We start from the raw sequence: 19036 nt of genomic DNA, 5'->3' as shown, positions 1-19036 counted from the left end.
AAAAAAAAAAAATGTTTTTATTATTATTTTAACACTTTTTAGATGGAAATGTAAAAAACCCACCATGACCATTTTGGTTCTGAGCTGTTGCCTGGCAACCAGCAGAGCCACCAGAACGCTAATTGACCCCCTAGCTAGCTGTTTCCGGTCTTTTACTAAGCTAAATTGCTTAATAGTTGACAAATATGACAACTGTCGAACTATGACTTTTATGTGTATATTTAGACTTTTTTGGGGGGTCTTAAGTCCAGCCAATAGCGTCACAACATTTCTGCCCGCTGCCCTGGGGATTTTTTAAAGTATAAACTGTGAATGAAACCTCCCCTTCTCCTCCCCTCGTCCAACTACTTCCATCACCGTCGTCGTCTTCGGCGGCTCAGTCTCCCCCTGGCTCTACCGACGAACACCGGCTTGAGTTAAAGGGAAGTATGACCGAGAAACAAGCCTGTGTGTGCGGACAGTACACTGACTGACTGACTGAGGTCATGGTGGGCGGTTCGGTCGTGAACGGTTAGTCGGGACTCCGCAGCCACTTTGTCTCCCGGTGTTCCTGAGAGGACAGCGGACCTGAATGAGCAGCTCAGCCGGGAGAGGGTAAGTGATTTAAACGCTTTAAAGAAGAGCTTGATTAAACTCTGATCCTATTCATTGTCTCTGTTGGGGGTTCACTTGCTGCTGTGACTTCTAATTATCTTTAATAAGGGGATTTGTTGGAGCTTTTTCCTGCTGGCATTTGTGGAAAGATTGAGAAGTTTCTGCTGGCATGATTGTGTCTATTCTTCTTTTTTTGGTTTTGGATCTTGCACTTTTTAAAGACTACGATCATAGTACTGCATTCAAACTGAGCATTCAAGAAAGTGAGCATATACAATGTATTATTTATCACATTTGTCATTGATAAATTGTAGTTGACCCTGATGAATATAGGCTGCAGTGTCACTGACATATTGTAGGTTCAATTCTCAAGCTGATGCCAAAACATAGACAATAAATACCTAAATGAACCCATAACCTAGATAAAAACAGCATAAGCCCATATTCTCCATAATAAAACAATGCTTAACAAACATTTAAACAGCTAGTATATGTTATATTAATGCAGTGTAGAACAGATGTCACTGACATATTGTAGGTTCAATTCTCAAAGCTGATGCCAAAACATAGACAATAAATACCTAAATGAAACCATAAGCTAGATAAAAACAGCACAAACCCATATTCCATAATAAAACAATACTTAACAAACATTTCAACAGCTAGTATATGTTATAGTTTATTTAATGCAGTGTAGAACAGATGTCACTGACATATTGTAGCTTCAATTCTCAAATCAACCAAAGCTGATGCCAAAACATAGACAATAAATACCTAAATGAAACCATAAGCTAGGTAAAAACAGCACAAACCCATATTCTCCATAATAAAACAATGCTTAACAAACATTTAAACAGCTAGTATATATTATATTTAATGCAGTGTAGAACAGATGTCATTGACATATTGTAGGTTTACTTCTCAAACCAACCAAAGCTGATGCCAAAACATAGACAATAAATACCCAAATGAACCCATAAGCTAGGTAAAAACAGCACAAACCCATATTCTCCATGATAAAACAAGGTTACCAAACATTTAAACAGTTAGTATATGTTATATTTTATTGAATGCAGTGTAGAACAGATATCATTAACATATTGTAGGTTCAATTCTCAAAGCTGATGCCAAAACATAGACAATAAATATCTAAATGAAACCATAATCTAGGTAAAAACAGCATAAGCCCATATTCCATAATAAAACAAGAGGCAACAAACATTTAAACAGCTAGTATATGTTATGTTATATTTAATGCAGTGTAGAACAGATGTCACTGACATATTGTTGCTTCAATTCTCAAATCAACCAAAGCTGATGCCAAAACATAGACAATAAATACCTAAATGAAACCATAACCTAGATAATAACAGCATAAATCCATATTCCATGGTAAAACATTGCTTAACAAACATTTAAACAGCTAGTATATGTTATATTTATGATACAGACTGAGGTGGATATGAGCAGTGCACCTCATTTTTCTGCTCAAATGTGTGCAGAGGATGTGTAGAGGGGTTTCCAAATGTTTATTATTCGACCTATGAACCAAAAGTATTATATTTAACCTCTGTCCCTGAAATTCCTCAAGAGTTTTTTATTTTATTTTATCACTCGCCTTGATCTGATTATGTTCCTGTAGAGAGGCTTTTAAAGGCGTTTCCATCTTATAGCCTGATTTTGTTTTGAGGAAAAGTATCCATCGGGACTCCTTTATGAAATAAAAGCCTCTTAAAATCGAAGAAACCGCTAATACAATGTATTTTTATGAAGTTCTCATTTGTGATACCCTCTTGTGGCAACAGCTGCAAAGTGTCATTGTGTTTGGAGGCGTTCTGATAATGAAGTGCAGTTAAATGAAACAATGAAACCCCCTGAATAGACTGAAATGTGCGCTTTAGGGGAAAAATTAACTTACTTGGTAGTGAGATGTGTGTAAATAGCAGCCAAGCCTGATCATACCGACATCTTGAATGTTCTACCATCTGTGCTATGTGATAAATTCTTCAGGAAAAAAAGACAGAATTACACCGGCTTTGCTGTTATTTATCTCTTATCAGACAAACCGCACTGAAGCTCTTTTTCCTCGACGGTCTGCGTGTTGGTTTAATTCCTACGGTGATTTCATTTCAAGCCTGTGCACTCATCACTCATTACTTCGGAAACTGATTTCCAAAAGCTGCAAGTCGCTCATTTGAAATAGAAGATGGAGACGATGCAAACATTGCTTCTTGAATTAAAGATGTTTGTGGTTGGTCGCCCCCGGGTGGAGGTGTCCTCCTGTGACTCTGTGTTGGAAGGATTCCCTCTCTGCTCTGTTAATCAGTTGCTGGTGCTTTTTAATTAATTTTTACATGTTATTATAAAATAAAACACCATGTCAGAGAGTGGATCCTCGCTCCCGCTCTGCATTCCTCTGTATTTAATCATCTTTGATTAAATTGGTGTGCCTGGCTCAACACAACATTTTAACTTTATTTTTTGTGTTTAATTTCTGTCTCCTTCTCACTCACTTAGCGCTCGACTGATACGGGTTTTTTCTTTTGCTGATGCCGATCTTTAGAAATCAGGGCAGAGGATATAGCATGCCGATTGTTTATTAACATTTTTTCCTATGTCCTTCGATCTGATAAAATATAACAGTTTAATGATAACAAATGATCCAAAATTACATGACATGACATTTCTCAACCACCTTAGCCCTAAACTTAACTAGTAAAAACAACAAAATTGTAATTAATACGTAAATTGTAAGTCATTTATTCTATAATTTATTACAATCTAATATATTTTTGAACAAAGAAACCACAAAAGATTGATGAATTATGGGGAAATGTTTATCAGCGTAAGGTACATGATGTTCAATACTATCAAAAGCATCTTCCCAAAACTGCATGCACTCTGTTTTTTGTTTGTTTGTGACACTGTCACGAGGCAAATGGCCCTAATCCAAAAAATAACAATCAACTTGTTTACTCATATTACACATCTAAGTGTGCAGACACCTGCTCTATGTGTTAAATATACTCAGTCTACCTTACTGAGATTAGAAGTCAAGTACTGTAGGTGTAGTATGAGGTGTCCCAAAGCACAGCATAAGTCATTGGGGGGGGCATCATTCAGCAGCTGTTCTGATTACCTGCTCGTGATCCAAATGTCTGTCTTGCTCTTACATGACAAAATATTTCAGCCATGAGGAGACGTCGCTGTCTCCCATTGCTTGGTTGATTGCTCAGCAAAACAGGCCCATTGCCATCTTTTTTTTTTGGGGGGGGGCAAAATAAACTTGCGACGTCTTGTGCATTTCCCAGAATATACAGCCCTGTTATTACATTTCTATGTGAAAGTCACTGGCTGCTCATTAAAAACTGTCAAAAAGGGGAACATGAGGTGTTCTGGGAGTGATAGAGAGTGGAAATGGGGTTGAGAAGTGTGAGGCAACCGTGAATAAATTTGGTCCTAAACTCAGCAGAGAGCTGATTATACTGCAGCTGAACATCCACATCATTCCCAGTGGCCGCGACTCATTCCTGCTTCTCAGTGAAAGATATGAAAGATTTATCACAGGGCAACACGTAGCCTTAGTGGAGACGGGGCAAAATTTAAAATCCTGTGTTGTTCTCCTTTTTTCCCCCAGTGGTGTTCGGGGGCAAAGGAGCCATAGCGCATAATAGACCTGTCAAGTGTCTCCCAAGAGGAGCTTTAGAAGAGGAGAAACCGTGGACTAGACAAGGGGAGAAGGAGATGAGAGGAAAGGACAGAGGGGTGGAGGCTGGAGGATGATATTGAAGGGAGATTTGTGACAGATGACAACACAGGATCACAGGAATCAGTTCATAATCAAATCAAATAAGACAAGAAACTGTGATGCTGTTACACAAAGCGAGGTGATAAGCTTGTTCCTCGCAGGTTAAAAAAAGAGAAGATTACTTCTTAATATTAGAAAAATCACAATGCATGACGTCAATATGATCCCGGGGCATAGCTTTGTTGTTTTCTTTTCATTCTTGGGCAAGTGTGCACAGCATTCTTTCAATTTACACTCTTATCTTTGGCAGACATATTTTTTCATCCAGGAGTGCACAATATAGAGAAACACATTTCCAACAAAGACCAACTTGTGTCATTTCTAAATTAAAATCAGATTTGTGGTCCAGAATGACAAATGATGAAGCAGAGGTACAACTTGAGGCAGTAGTTGGTGTGATGAAGTGACTATTGACCTTCTGACTGAGCTCTTTGTTTCCAGACAAAGGTCATCTAGAGTTCAAAACGACTTATTAAAGCACGAGTGGCTGTTTCCCGACAAAACATCGGGAGTAATAGCTGCTGCAGAATCACTAGAATGAATAGAATCGATTACAAAGCTTGACCGATGTGCCGCTTTCAGAGATTTCTTTAATTAAAAATAAGCAGAAGAGTATCTGCGTAATTAAACATTTGTCAGTTTCTGTTTAGGACGTCTGTGTCTTCCAAGTTTTTCCATCTCTCAAAATACGACCTCGCTTTTGCATGCAACCTCATTTCCTCAACTTCAATTAGTTTCTTTCTCTGTGAGTTCCTGAGTGATGTTATTGCTCTCCGTAGCTCAGACTCAAATTAGACTTTGCTAATGAATGTGAATCTGTACAAAGTAAATTAAGGCTGTAATGAGCAACAGCGCCAGTGGAGTTGCATCCGAATTACTGCTTTAAGCATGGAGCGATACAGTGTCTCACTATGTCGCCTGTTGCTTGGACGAGACAGTGTCGTGAAAGTTTGATAAGTGAACTCAGAAATGCAGGGGACATATTGTGGACACGCTCCCGCGGCACAAAGTGGATACTTTCTTAAAGCTTTTCCTTAACTGCCTTGCAATGTAATTACGATTTAATATGTTTAGTTAGGGTACGGCAACTTGTGCTCGGATTAAAGTTAGTCAAGTAGAAAAATCTTTAATTAGCACTCCGCTTTGTTGGTAACAAGAAAATAATAATTTCCAACCCTGCCTCCATCCGCTGGTCTTCCACCACATTACCTCACTGAGAAGGTTTTTGTCTTTTTGTACATTTGCAGTTTAACACATTCGGTTCCTTCCATAATAGTTTGGGAGCATCTCATCCATGTTTCTCCAAAACTTTATTTTCCTTAATCATGCATGTAAGGGAATAAATTACATTAATGATAACTGAACATATGAAACGCTTGGATGCACTAATACAGCTTTATTTTGGTGCGCATGTGTGGAACTCAATTGACTTCTCACAGCAGGGATCATCGCACCTGTTTTTTTAAAGGAAATCAATAAACTGATATTAAATACATCATTCCCCTTCCAATCAATAAAACCCCAGGTGTCACTCTGCTAATCGAGTGAAACAGTATGTTTATAATGGGAACCACCTTCCAGGAATACTTCACCCTTTAAAATGATCATTTATGGGCAGAGACATCGAGTGCACAAATGTGGTGGACTGGAAACACTGACCAAGAGACCAGCACTAAATATGCCAAGTCTGGCAAGACCAACAGATTTAAATACAGTATCCAGTTAATTTATAAAAAAACAAAATATCAAAGGACGACACTGTTTATTTGTGCAAGGTCCCTTTTCTGAGAGACTGTTTGCCAACCACTTCTTTATAACCTTGTCTCTGCTTCAATGAGCGTCAGAGTTACTGGCATTTTATCCCATTCAGTTGGATCCGTGTGTGTATTTCTGTTCATTGAATGATTGAATATAAAGAGGACAAAATCTTTTGAGCTGCCTATGAAGTATTTTGGCAGATATTTAAAAAGGGAACTGCACTGAGCCGTAAACTAAATGATACAACTGAACTGTGATGAAACATACTAATGCTGGTGTTGATATGTCAACATTTCGTGGGTAGAAATTGGCTCAAATGGCTAACTTGATTTATAATGAAGTTATAATGAAATAAAGTTTCTTAGTTTTATTTTTTATGCCAAAACATTTATATCTAAGGTGTTTATTTACCTTATTATTGAGCACGATATCTCACAAATTAGTGAACATTTCAATTTAATTTAGTTGTGCAACTCAGGATAAATGTCAAAAGTCTTCTATTATCCGACCAACAGTGCAAAACCGAAAGATATATGTGTGTTGTATAAAAGAAACACAATGACTCAAGCAGCTTATCCATCATCAAATAGACATTGATTTCTATCGATCAACTAATCCATTTATCCACTAATAATTTCAGCTCTAATTCAGTTTCGATGAACACATTTTTTGACAATTTTCTCACGAATGACCGTCCTTTAAAAGCTCTGGATTTCCTGTTGTCTGTAGATTTGATTTGAGCAGATCCAGATTACAGTTCACAAGAATTTGCATCCTGGCTGAGTTTTCCCACTCAGAGGACTTTCTAGTTCATTTATTCGAGTTTTTAAAGCAACACACATAAGCCGTTAGCTGCCCAACGATTCAGTGAGGGACACTCCAGTGGCCGCACACTTCCCTTCACAGAGAAACGAAACGAGCTTCTCCATGTGGACCCCGTCCCTCCCCTTCAAGCTGCTGCCTCCTATAGCGCTTGGCCTCACCTCGCAATCCCCTTGATAATGTCTGTGTAAGTCACCCACTGAATCAAATCAATATTTAACCCTGTGAAATCATTATATGTGTCACTAGGGATAACGTGAGGTGCTGTGGCCGCTGTTGCGAGCTCAACGGGCGGTGATGGATTATTGATTTGTTAGGCTCAACTCATCTTGCACATGTGTTGAACAGCAATGCAGATCACAGGTCAGGGCCAGAAGAAGACGGATGATGTTTACTGTAAGGGTGTGATGCACATGGTGGTTAGTATGGCGTGATTGGTGGCGGCAAAATCCTTACTGAATTTATTCATGACCTTGCGACTGACAGGCAAGTTCATACAGGAGAGATACCGCCAGTCCGTTTCAACTTCCTGTCGCTGATAAATATTGTATGCCGCTTTTTGCATGCTGTTATGCAGCCTGGTTGTTGGAGTGTGTTGGAGGGAGCAGAGGGATGGAGAGATAAGAGAGGGGAAGAAAAGTTCTCACATATCCTCATCATGTCTCCTCTCTGCAGAAACATGAATGCCCTTCAGTAGTGGCTTAAGCAGGAATTTGATGTGTTCCTCTGATGGTTTATTATAAATCATGGGTTTTTGGTGTTTCTCTCTATATATCATCTGTCTTACCTCCCTAAGTAAATCTTTGTGAATGCTGCATCAAAAGCAACCTCACACATTTTGCTTTACTTGTGGTCTGACAAATATCAAGAGATGTATGTTTTGGACAAGAAGAGGTTGTACAAAAGATGCTGTACTCTCAAACGAACACCTCCTCATTGTTTGCTCTTTGCTCAGGGTGTACAGTATTGTCCTTTGATTGCAGGGTTGGCTGTTCGATCCCCAGCTCCTCCTGTCCACACGTCGAAGTGTCCTTGATTGCTGCCGTTGATTGGCCATAGGTTGCATCAGTCAAATCAAATCAAATCAATCTTTGTTTTTAAGGCACTTTTTATACTTTTACAGTAGCACAAAGTGCACAACAGAAAATCAAAGCAAAACAAAAAACAAAACAAAACATGAACAACAACAACCTCCCACCCCCACAAATATACACACAGAGATACACAAAGACATACACATACACTAACACACTAACACTACATGAGAGGCAAAAATTGTAGTCCATTTGGTTTTAGATGTTCAAAAAACACAAAAAAAAGCATGTCTGCAGTTCTCTAAATGTCCTATATCTCCTAAATTTTCCACAGAAATCTAAAATGATACTTCATTTAAAATCAACTCTTGTGAGTATCACGCACTTCCCCCCTCGGCAGACTTCACACGTTGCTGTAAATGTTTGTACTTTGCTTCTTCATGCAGAACAGAGGCTGTGGTCAGCCTGGGTTTGACGCTCGTTTTTAGAATCAAAAAGTTGTCATGGTGAAGAAAAGAAGGTTTTAATATGTCAGGGAAAAAATGATTAAACAGCTCCTCCAGTGTAATCAATTTCTCCACGGCCCATCTGTATTCTCAAACGCTTGTTTACCCCCAAAACTACTCTGTAAAAAACCTGCCTTCTGCTTTTTTATTAGCCAGGAGAACTGATTGTCCTTAGCTCACTATTCAAATTGAGTTAAACCGATTATTTGGCATCAATTGCCACATGTAACCCGTGGATTAGAGTTAAGCTTTAATAGCCCCAAGTGACAATTTGGCAAACAGACAGTAGTCAGTGAATAATAAATGCAATAAAGCACAGAGATTAATAAAAAGTGATAGATACAAAGAACTAAGTATGCAGGTTAAAGGTACCCTTAAGTTTAATCAATGAAACAGACTTTGTGAAAAGGTAGTAAATGGACTTGTACTTATATAGCGCCTTTCTAGTCTTCTGACTACTCAAAGCGGTTTCAAGGTGTTTGTCACATTCACCCATTCACACGGGCATTCACACTGATGGCAGTGGATATCTACCATCTAATCTAATGTAACCATTCACACCACATTTACACACCCATGCGCAGCACGGGGAGCAATTCAGGGTTCAGTGTCTTGCCCAAGGACACTTCGACATGTGGACCGGGAGAGGCGGGGATCAAACCGCCAATCTTTCGAATGGAGGACGACCCACTCTTCCACTGATCCCACACACACAGTCGTAGTGACAGTGACAGTAGTTCCATCTCATGAATATGAGTGAGCTCCTTTGAATCCCAGAGCCCCAGGTGCCAAGAAGACCCTGTAGAGATATTTAATCTCTGCTTCAGTCAGTGATACTGTATCTTTCTCCGTTGTCGGACGCCAATCTTTGTTGAATCTATTGTGAAAAGCTAGATTGGGTACACAGCGAGCCATGAACGGGCCCAGGGTCATTAATTTTCTTTCTTGTGTTTGTTTCATCAATTTCCAGCCTGACCATGTCCACTGGAGCAAGATCATGACTTCGCTCAACGAGACAGATGAGACCTCCCATCCCTCCTTCCTTCTCTCCTCCTCTGAGCAAAACATCTCCTTCTTTGTCACACATGACCCTTCATACTCCCCCATATCCTTCCCCACGTCCTCCTCCTCACTGGCGTCCTCTAACTGCTCCAGCTTTTCATCAGCCTCCTCTCCTCCGTACAACTTCTATGCGGTGCTGCTGGTGCTCCTGATCTTCTGCGTGGTGTTCGGTAACGTGCTGGTATGCATAGCGGTATCGCGGGAACGGGCTCTGCAAACCACCACCAACTACCTAATCGTCTCGCTGGCTGTGTCCGACCTGCTGCTGGCCACGCTCGTCATGCCCTGGGGCGTCTACCTGGAGGTGTGTGTGCTCTCCTTATTTATTTTGTTTCTGCATAATCAATTCTCTGACAAAATAAACACCCTCAGCTTGATGCAGTTGGAACTAAAAGCGGATAACATTATGCATTATTGTTGTTTCTCTAAATATTCAATTGAATCACATGCAACCTACTACTACCCCAAAGTTGATACTTGATTATATTGTGCATGCAACATAATTTACTATACGTTTATGAGTTTAAAACCAATTCAGATGTACACAGCCACTATATAATGGAGAGAATTCAGCTTTAGTGTTATTTTCCATAGAGCCCCTTTAGTCCTGACGGGGATGTTCTCATTAATGTGCACAAGATAAAAAAGTGTCTATTGCACTCAGGGGGAGAAGAGCCAAAAGGCAGTGATTGGGATATTTACACCAGACCCCTTATCCAGCGCCTTCTAGTAGTACAAAGAGCAGCAATGGAAAGTACCGTAACTATGGGTGAGTCGGTTAAAAACTGGACTTACACCAAAGAGGCCTGGGTTTTCAAATCCCACATGAAACTTTAGTATTTTCACAGTTTGGTTAAGTTTAGGCATCCAAAACTTCATGGTGAAGCTCGGGCAACAAATCTGCTTGGTTAGTTTTAGGCAACAAAACTACTTGGTTAGGTTTAAGCAACAAATCTACTTGGTTAGGTTTAGGCAACATTTTTTACTCTTTTCTGACATTTCTTAATCAATTACACTACAAAACAATCAGGAGATTAATTAATGGTGAAAAACACAGTTGGTTGTTTTGTCAGTCGAAAACCCAAAGATTTTTTCATCTACCAAACCACACAGCTTGAAGACGGACCAGGAGAAACGTGTCGAGTTGAGGCGTTAAATGTGCTGTATTTGACACTGTTTAAGGCATATGGTTACAGGAAGACAGTGCATTTATTGCAAGGTTGAATTAAATTATAAACAGCCAGCACAATTTTATGTATACATGTATATAATATAATATAATAGTTCTGCAATAATGATCTTAACTGCCAGCTTGTTGTCTGCATTATAATGAATCGTTCCTGTGCCCTGTGCTGTATCCTGCACATTATCGTATCTACTCCCACAGCAACTCACAGTTTCCCAGAGCCTCAGGCGACGTACTCAGATAATCATTTTGTCAAACAGACCAAAACCCAGAGATGATTAGTTTACTCTCACATAAGACGGAGGAAAGCAGCAAGTCATCGCCTTTTAGGAGATGGAGCGAGCCACTGTTTGGCATTCTTTGCACAATAAATGCTTCAAATTATTAATCACTTATCAAAATGCTGCAGACTCATTTAAAATATGTTTATTAGTCTTAATTACTAATTATTTGAGCTCTGTAAAGGCCTTTAGGTGGCTTTCTAATAAAAACAATATCTCATAGACTGAATATTTCATGTTTTTTATACATAAACCCATTATCTTTATGTAATATTGAAGATAACATAAAATATTTAAATTATTTGGGGGTTAATGGAGTCGCCTCAGAAACAAATCATTATAGCCTACAGTGAAGAAGAAATTTAATTAATTATGAAGGTCGCCTGAGTTAACCAGCCTGGTTAATATTAATGCTGCTCCACCAGTAATAAAACATCTTATATCGAACAAAATGAGTGTCAAAATTAAAGCCATTGGAAAGTACAGAGGTTTTGAATGAAAACGTGAAAAGGTGTTTGTTTTGTTGAAGGTGGTGGGAGAGTGGCGCTTCAGCCTCATCCACTGTGACATACTGCTCACTCTGGACGTCATGATGTGCACCGCCAGCATCCTCAACCTCTGCGCCATCAGCATCGACAGGTTCTTCCTCTTCCCTTTTACTTCACCCTTTAGTTTACTCACTTTTACTGAGCGTATTTCTCTTTTCTTCTATTCTGTCCTTTTATTTATTGAACTTATAACACACTCCTACTCAGAGCGTCTTTCTCTATTTTCTTCCAATTTGAGAAAAGTTGTGATTTCTTTACTTCTCCTGACTTTGATCTGGATGGTCAGGCGAAACAAATGAGCCTGCAATAACACTAATAACCCCTTAAAAATGTAAAAATGCATCCGTCACCCAGCTGTCACAAAGCAGCAGGACAGAAACCCTGCATACTGTAGTCATCTGTTTGTCCTTCAGCAGGAAATGACAGGCTTCCACTGTGTCTTTTATGACAACGTCCTCTGCCGTCATTAAAGTTTGTCCTTCATGGATCAGGGAGACTGTGTTGGATGAGTGTTCCACCTGATGCCCTCTTCAAGGGTCCAGGGGGAGTTGACCAGACACCCAGCGGGCAGGCCGTCTGCAGTTGCACCCTAATTACTCGGATAAAGTGACACATTGAGGCTAGACCAGTTTAGACTCTTGTAGTTTGGTGCAATAACTAAAGAGAATAGAGTCTAATTGCTCTGTCAAGCTGCAGACAATAAAATACACAATGCCGTTAGAGAGTTGTCTTGGCTTCATGCTCGAGCAATTTAAAATAAAATTGTGACAAGGTTAAAGTGCTGACAACTCTAATGTGAGGGTGATTACGTTCACAACAGTGTAGAAGTCTTAGTCCTTTTTATCCACAGTCCTCCAACTCTGGGTGCTAAAAAATAATTGGATAAATTAGCATAAACCCAAATAAAATCCTCTCATTTAGTGTTTCTACTGTATAATTAATCTCCAGTATTTATCAGTAAATATGTTTTCATGTGGTTTGACACAAACAGAACATGAACTAACACTGCTCCCTAATGTTTGTCCAGATAGCTCCTAGTCCTGTTTTTTTATTTAAATGATTTAAATATTTAAGTTTTATTTAGTCTCAAGTTTATTCCAGTGTCTTTAAAAACAGCCCACATTAAGTTTTTTTTTTAATTAGAGGTATGGATTTAGATGCATATTGATGAGAGAAAGTAATCTCATCTCATCTCATCTCATCTTCATCCGCTTATCCGGGGTCGGGTCGCGAGAAAAAGTCATAATAGCTGATAATTAAGCCAGTGAGAATAAGGTAAGTTTAGCTTGGTAATACATTTTTTTAAATCTCGTTTAGAAACAGAAGCATTGTCATCGTGACCATGTTAGTCCACTGATGTTAGCATTTATGTGCTGTACGGTAGAGCCTCACAGAGCCGCGTCACTGTCTTTTTGTCCTGTAGCTGTAAACGTCTACAAAATAGAAATCTGTACCTTTTTAGAACAAAAAGTCCTGTATTAGTGTCACAATTACTCCTACAGGACTCAGCTGATATATTCTTAACAGACATGTGACTCAAGTCTCAAGGAAGTCGAGTCGGAGTCATTTTTTCTTGGTCAAGTCGAAGTTTTAGTTGAAGTCAAGTCACCTACCTTACCTTTTAGGAAAAGTCAAGGTATTTGCACCCGTCTAATAATAGGATATTATTTTCCAATTGATCAAATTTCTGTTCTCTTCAAAACGTTCCACAGTGAATGTGTGTTGTAATTATTGATATATTGATATTGAGTGTAATAAACATACTATATGTATTTACTATATATATATATATATATATATATATATATATATATATTTATTAATACAACTACAGTATACGCACCTGCACTTTAAGCAGACGAATCTAATTGGTTTTGACACACTGGTTTGTGCTTTGTGTCCTTGTGAGATGTGAAATAGGAAGTGACAGCGTCTGTCTGTTTGAGGGGAAACTGGGGATTTGTTTGTCTGGGTCTGTATCAGGTGCGTGAGTTTACTTTGAAATATGTGTGAACATGTCGACGGGATAATGAAGTCTGAAGAAGCATCAGTATGTCTGCTCTCTACTTGGCACCATGACTGAGTGTGAGAGAGGCATGCTAATGTTTTGTATGCTTTATTCATCTTTGTTTGTAATTGTGTGTGTGTGTGTGTTTGTGTGTGTGTGTGTGTGTGTGTGTGTGTGTGTGTGTGTGTGTGTGTGTGTGTGTGTGTGTGTGTGTGTGTGTGTGTGTGTGTGTGTGTGTGTGTGTGTGTGTGTGTGTGTGTGTGTGTGTGTGTGTGTGTGTGTGTGTGTGTGTGTGTGTGTGTGTGTGTGTGTGTGTGTGTGTGTGTGTGTGTGTGTGTGTGTGTGTACTATTGTAGATACACAGCTGTGGCCATGCCGATGCTCTACAACACCAGATACAGTTCGAGGAGGAGGGTGGCAGTGATGATTTCTGTTGTGTGGTTCCTCTCTTTCGCCATCTCCTGCCCTTTACTGTTTGGACTCAACAATTCTGGTAACAGCTACATCTGATCCCTCCTCTCATCTCACTCCACACTTAATAGTTCAGGTGATGTGCATGACACATGTCCGTCCTCCACAGAGCTGGGTCTGTCTGACATTCCTGTCTGTTATAGGGAAGGTTTTCATTGCCACCGTACTCTACGGGGGAATTGTTGGGTCTATGTAAATCATAAATAAGTCATAGAGTGTGGTCTTGACTCTTTACCTACTCTGTAAAGTGTCCTGAGATAACTTTTGTTATGATTTGGCCCTTTAAATAAAATTGAATTCAATTCAATTGAATGCACTTCACTCAATAGTCCTCACTGTCTACTTTTAAATGCACATTAATATTGCACTATTATTCCAATATGGCAATACTGTGAACTGAATATGGGTCAGGTACACAGCATATTCCAAATGTAGCATCTCCCAATTAAGACCTGTGGGACATGCCGACATTATTCAGGTTTTAAGAGCATACTTTGGACATGTACATATTGCAATATGTGTCTCAACTGACATTTTTAATGCAGTTTGAACTCAGGAAAATGTCACGTGACTAGCGGAGTATGATCCTTAATTGTCTTTTAACGAACAATGCCACCAATAATTACTAAACAACCACACAAGAGTTTTTTGGGGGGGAAGGATTTTTTATTCAAGAAATAATTTTTGGATCCTCCTTTTCACTTACATTAAAGAGTCTTGTTGCAGCATCTACTATAAGAAAAATGTATTTGGTTTCAGCCTGTATTTAGCGTTGCTGTATGGTATTAAATAGCGCCTTTTGGCCTGTTTCACACTAATGCATGTTAAGTTAATTAATGCTAATTTGGAAATGCAAGATTGGGTCCCTCATTGCTAGTTAAGGACGCAGCTGTTAGGATGTTTTCTTAACTTAGTATTCTGCTAAGCAAGGTGCAATTTAACTCACTAACAGAGCAGCATACACCTTTTTTTATATATATACCACACTTACTTATACATGTACTCTGCAATGTCTTGATCCATCAGTGCCCGAATATGATTATAAGTCTTTGATGAGACAGTAAACAAATCCCACGCTTCTAGTCATTCAACAGACCTGAACATGCACCAAGTCAGCAGACTTCAGATTTAAATAACCCTTAGCATAGATAAACAGACCATTGGGTAATATTCCCAAACAAGAAGTTATTTGAGAGTTTACAGCCTCAGTTGTGGGTCCCAAACATGGCAAGACACTGAATGACTGGAACTGTTTCACTCGTCTCAGTAAGGGCCTGCTTATAGTAAAATTGTGTAATGGTCATTTTCCTCTCTGCATTAGCCACCTGGGAAGGCACCACGTGCAGCTTTGCCGATCCGGCCTTCGTGGTGTACTCATCTGTGGCCTCCTTCTATGTTCCCTTCATTGTAACGTTGCTGGTGTACGCGCAGATCTGCTTGGTGCTGCGCAAGCGAGGCAGGCGCACCGCCCCGCCTCGCAGACACTGCCCGCACGCACAAGGTGGAGCCGAGGCGGGAGAAGGTCACCGTCACAGGAAGGTAGACTCGTAAATTTGGACGTCGACTGAAGTGTTCTGATGATTCATTTTACAGACTTTTTGTCTGTGTTCTCCCTTTTCCCTTAGAGAGATGATGACCCACTGACCTGCACCAACATTGATTTTACCACCCTAAAAGTTGAGATGAAGTCCATAATCAATCAAAATTGAGTGTTTGCTTTCATATATTCCATGTCAGCTTGTTTCCAGCTCTTCTTTGAATCTATAAGATGTTTACACTGAATTAAATACTCAGATCCAAGTCTCAGTTCCGTGAACCACAAATAGTCTAGATGTCTTGTGTGTAATTTCTCCAAAATCCAGTTGAACATATGGTGTTTTGAGAAACTTCAGGATCTCTTCTAGAATCTAAAATACAGTGATGTGGTTTTGAACAAAGTTTGGCTGCACACAATTGGTTAGTAGATCCCTATTTCAAGTAGTGGACACAAAAGGACAAAACAAATATGAGTCTTTTGTTGAATTTATAGCAAACTCTGTTCATTAAGGTCATTAAGAACAGAGATATCTTGACATGTCTTTTCACTGCTGTCCTCATGTCCACATGTTCACCATATTAGCTGTTTTAAGTTAATAACAGATGTCTTGATATTGGTGTATTTTGGCTTAAATGTAACAAAAAAAAACTAATTTAAGGGACTCTTATTTAAAATGTTTGTTTGTGTTCATGCTTTAAAAGAGATGCAGCAAATGTATTTAAATCCCTTTTCTTTTTTGCCCAGCGATATCGGCTGCAACTTCAAAAATTCAGTCCCTGGTGGGCTTTTCCAAAGAAGTTATTTAATGTGCTGCCTCTTTCCCTTTCAGAATAAGTGTACACAACCAGAGGATGTGAAGCTGTGCACTCTGATCCTGAGGCCAGCCACCGCAGGCCCACAGCGCAAGAAAGTGGTGAGTTTCTCAGCATCACAAATGGCCACTCTCTCTTCACTGTCACTTGGTTGTTGTTGTTTTTACAATCTGTTGCCTCTCAAGAGATGATCTGCTTGCTCCCTGTTATCCTTTCTCCTTCTCACATCCTTGTTTCTTTGCTTTTGTTTCGTCTTTACAACGCTTACCTCCCTCTCTGTATGTCAGACCCTGGTGAAAGAGGCGGTGGTTCACCCCCTCGAAGTGGAGCCCGGTCAGTTCCTGCCACAGACCGAGCAGAGCCTAGCTCCTCCTCCTGCTCCCCAAACCTCCTCCCACTCGGGACGGGGCAGGATCTCCCTGGCTATTTCAGTCGGACCTGCTCCGGTTCTTCCCTCCACCGTGACACGATCGGCCCTGATGCCTCGCCCCCCTACCCTCGAGGGCGGCATGAAGGGCCGTGAGGGATGGAGGGAGCGCAGCGAAGGGAGAGAGAAATGGAGCATCACCAAGGAGAGGGTGAGGGGGAGGCTGTCACAGCAGAAGGAGCGGAAGGCGACACAGATGCTCGCTATTGTGCTCGGTGAGCAGAGGGTAGTACAGGGTGACTGATGAGGTCCTCATCTTTAGACCATGTACACATACGTACATAAACAAACAGATCATTTTTATAATATTCACGCCGGTCTTATATTATGTGGGGATGTTTCATATATCTCTGTGCACATATATTGACATAACTGTAATTTGTTAAATCCACCTCACATTACCTTCCACATTTGATACAAAAATCTGAGTTATTAAGATCTTTGATAAGAAAACACTTCAGTAGAGGTTCTTCTTTTCTATCTATTTTTAACTTTTTTTTATAATCCAACACACTTTGTAAGCTGTGCTCACAAGGGCATCCTGTGTTTTATTGTCAGTGTCTTCTTGTAGCAAGGAACACAACAACCTTTGGCTAAATAAGGACAAACACATTTTTACTTGTTTTTTTGTGTTTTCACAAGCATGTTTACGTACTTTAATGTTCAAAAAACTCTTTATTATACTGTCTGTCTGAATAAACCTGTATTCACCCTCTGTCTGAAACGCTGCGTTTAAGTGCCTGTCTCTTTAAGACCCCCCGTTTGAAAAAGCCCAGTCTGCTCTGATTGGTCAGCGTTTTTAAGGGTCCGCAACATGAGACAAACACATGAGGCCTGCCCACATATACTTAACAGGTGTGTTCAGGGTCTTCCACATCTGCGGTCTCTCCGTCTCTGCAACATCATTGTAGCAGGGAATGACTGTAACATCACTGTAGCAGCACTTTCTATCTCTATATAGTACAGCTATGACATCACAACCGTACAGAAGTCCCGACAGCTCGTTTAAAGGCACAGTTTCTGAATATGGACTGTGGGCATTCCTCTGTGGCTCGGATGTTTTGATAGTTTTGCAGTATTTATACAACACCTCGACTGCTTTATAATTAAAAAATACATGGAGAGCTCATTTTTTACAATGTGGGAGCTTTAAAATTATATTCCTGTAAAAAATGGTAAAAGATTAAAACAATGAGCCTATTCTAGATGAATGTTTTACTTTCAGTGAGACTTTCAGTCAAGAGACACATAGTCATATCTGTCAAATCATCAATAGCACCATAATTTATGGCTTTTCACCTCGCTGTATTGTGTTTCTCACGTACCCCAACTGATCTATGATTAATGTGCTGCTGTTACACTTAAGTTGGAATTGACTGAAGCTCTCTATCGATTGATTTATGTATTTTTTTGAGCAGTGTCATGGTTCTGTGCAAATGTAGAAGGCAGAATATTTCACTAATCACACCCCTATAGACATTGTATATGTAGCGCTATATACCATTCATCCTCTAATCCACTGCCTGTCCTTGTTTCCAAGGTGTTTTCATCATCTGCTGGCTGCCTTTCTTCCTGACCCACGTGCTGAAGGCCCACTGCAGGAGCTGCTGCATCTCGCCGTCGCTGTACAGCGCTGTTACCTGGCTGGGATACCTCAACAGCGCCGTCAACCCTGTCATCTATACCACTTTCAACATCGAGTTTCGCAAAGCTTTCATCAAGATCCTGCACTGCTGAGAGCTGAAAAACATCCTGACGTTTACAGACGCTGGTTTGAGATCAGAGGTGAGAGACATAAGTTTGAGTATGAGACAACAGAGTGGATGACTGATGAGTTGAGTAGTCAAAACTTCCTGGGAAATTAAAGACGAGAGAAATGTTACCAGCCACTCAGAGAAAACTGAAGGACAGAAAACATGGCATACAGCAGACAAAAACATTTCCAGACGATCAAAAGAAAAGGGTGTGTGACAAGTAAAAGACAGCTGCAAGAGCACAAACAAACCGGGCTGGAGATATTTGTGGAAAAGAAGACGTGCACTGCGTTGTGTACATACAGTAAAAGGGAAAATGTGAGGACTGATGTCTCCACAACACCCAGACTGAAAGACTCCCTGAGACGTGACTGTTTTTCCAATACTTGTGTCAGACTTTCTCTGTTGTGTTTTCTTGTAATCTTGAC

The 19036-nt window shown here is 40.0% G+C and overlaps 1 protein-coding gene across 1 annotated transcript; it reads left to right on the top strand.

Moving 5' to 3' along the window:
* Nucleotides 1–483: 483 nt before the first annotated feature.
* On the top strand, nt 484–18591 carry drd2l (dopamine receptor D2 like; the record flags this gene model as incomplete). Its single annotated transcript, XM_083919025.1, has 8 exons — nt 484–594; nt 9493–9888; nt 11581–11690; nt 13964–14100; nt 15400–15617; nt 16445–16528; nt 16715–17069; nt 18395–18591. The coding sequence occupies exons 2-8, from the start codon at nt 9520–9522 to the stop codon at nt 18589–18591; spliced, it is 1470 nt and encodes a 489-aa protein (XP_083775151.1). The 5' UTR covers nt 484–594; nt 9493–9519.
* Between the last annotated feature and the right edge of the window lie 445 nt (nt 18592–19036).

Source organism: Echiichthys vipera, assembly GCF_963691815.1.
Source record: "Echiichthys vipera genome assembly, chromosome: 8".
Taxonomy (NCBI): Eukaryota; Metazoa; Chordata; class Actinopteri; order Perciformes; family Trachinidae; genus Echiichthys; species Echiichthys vipera.
This window is presented reverse-complemented; position numbering and strand designations above follow the sequence as displayed.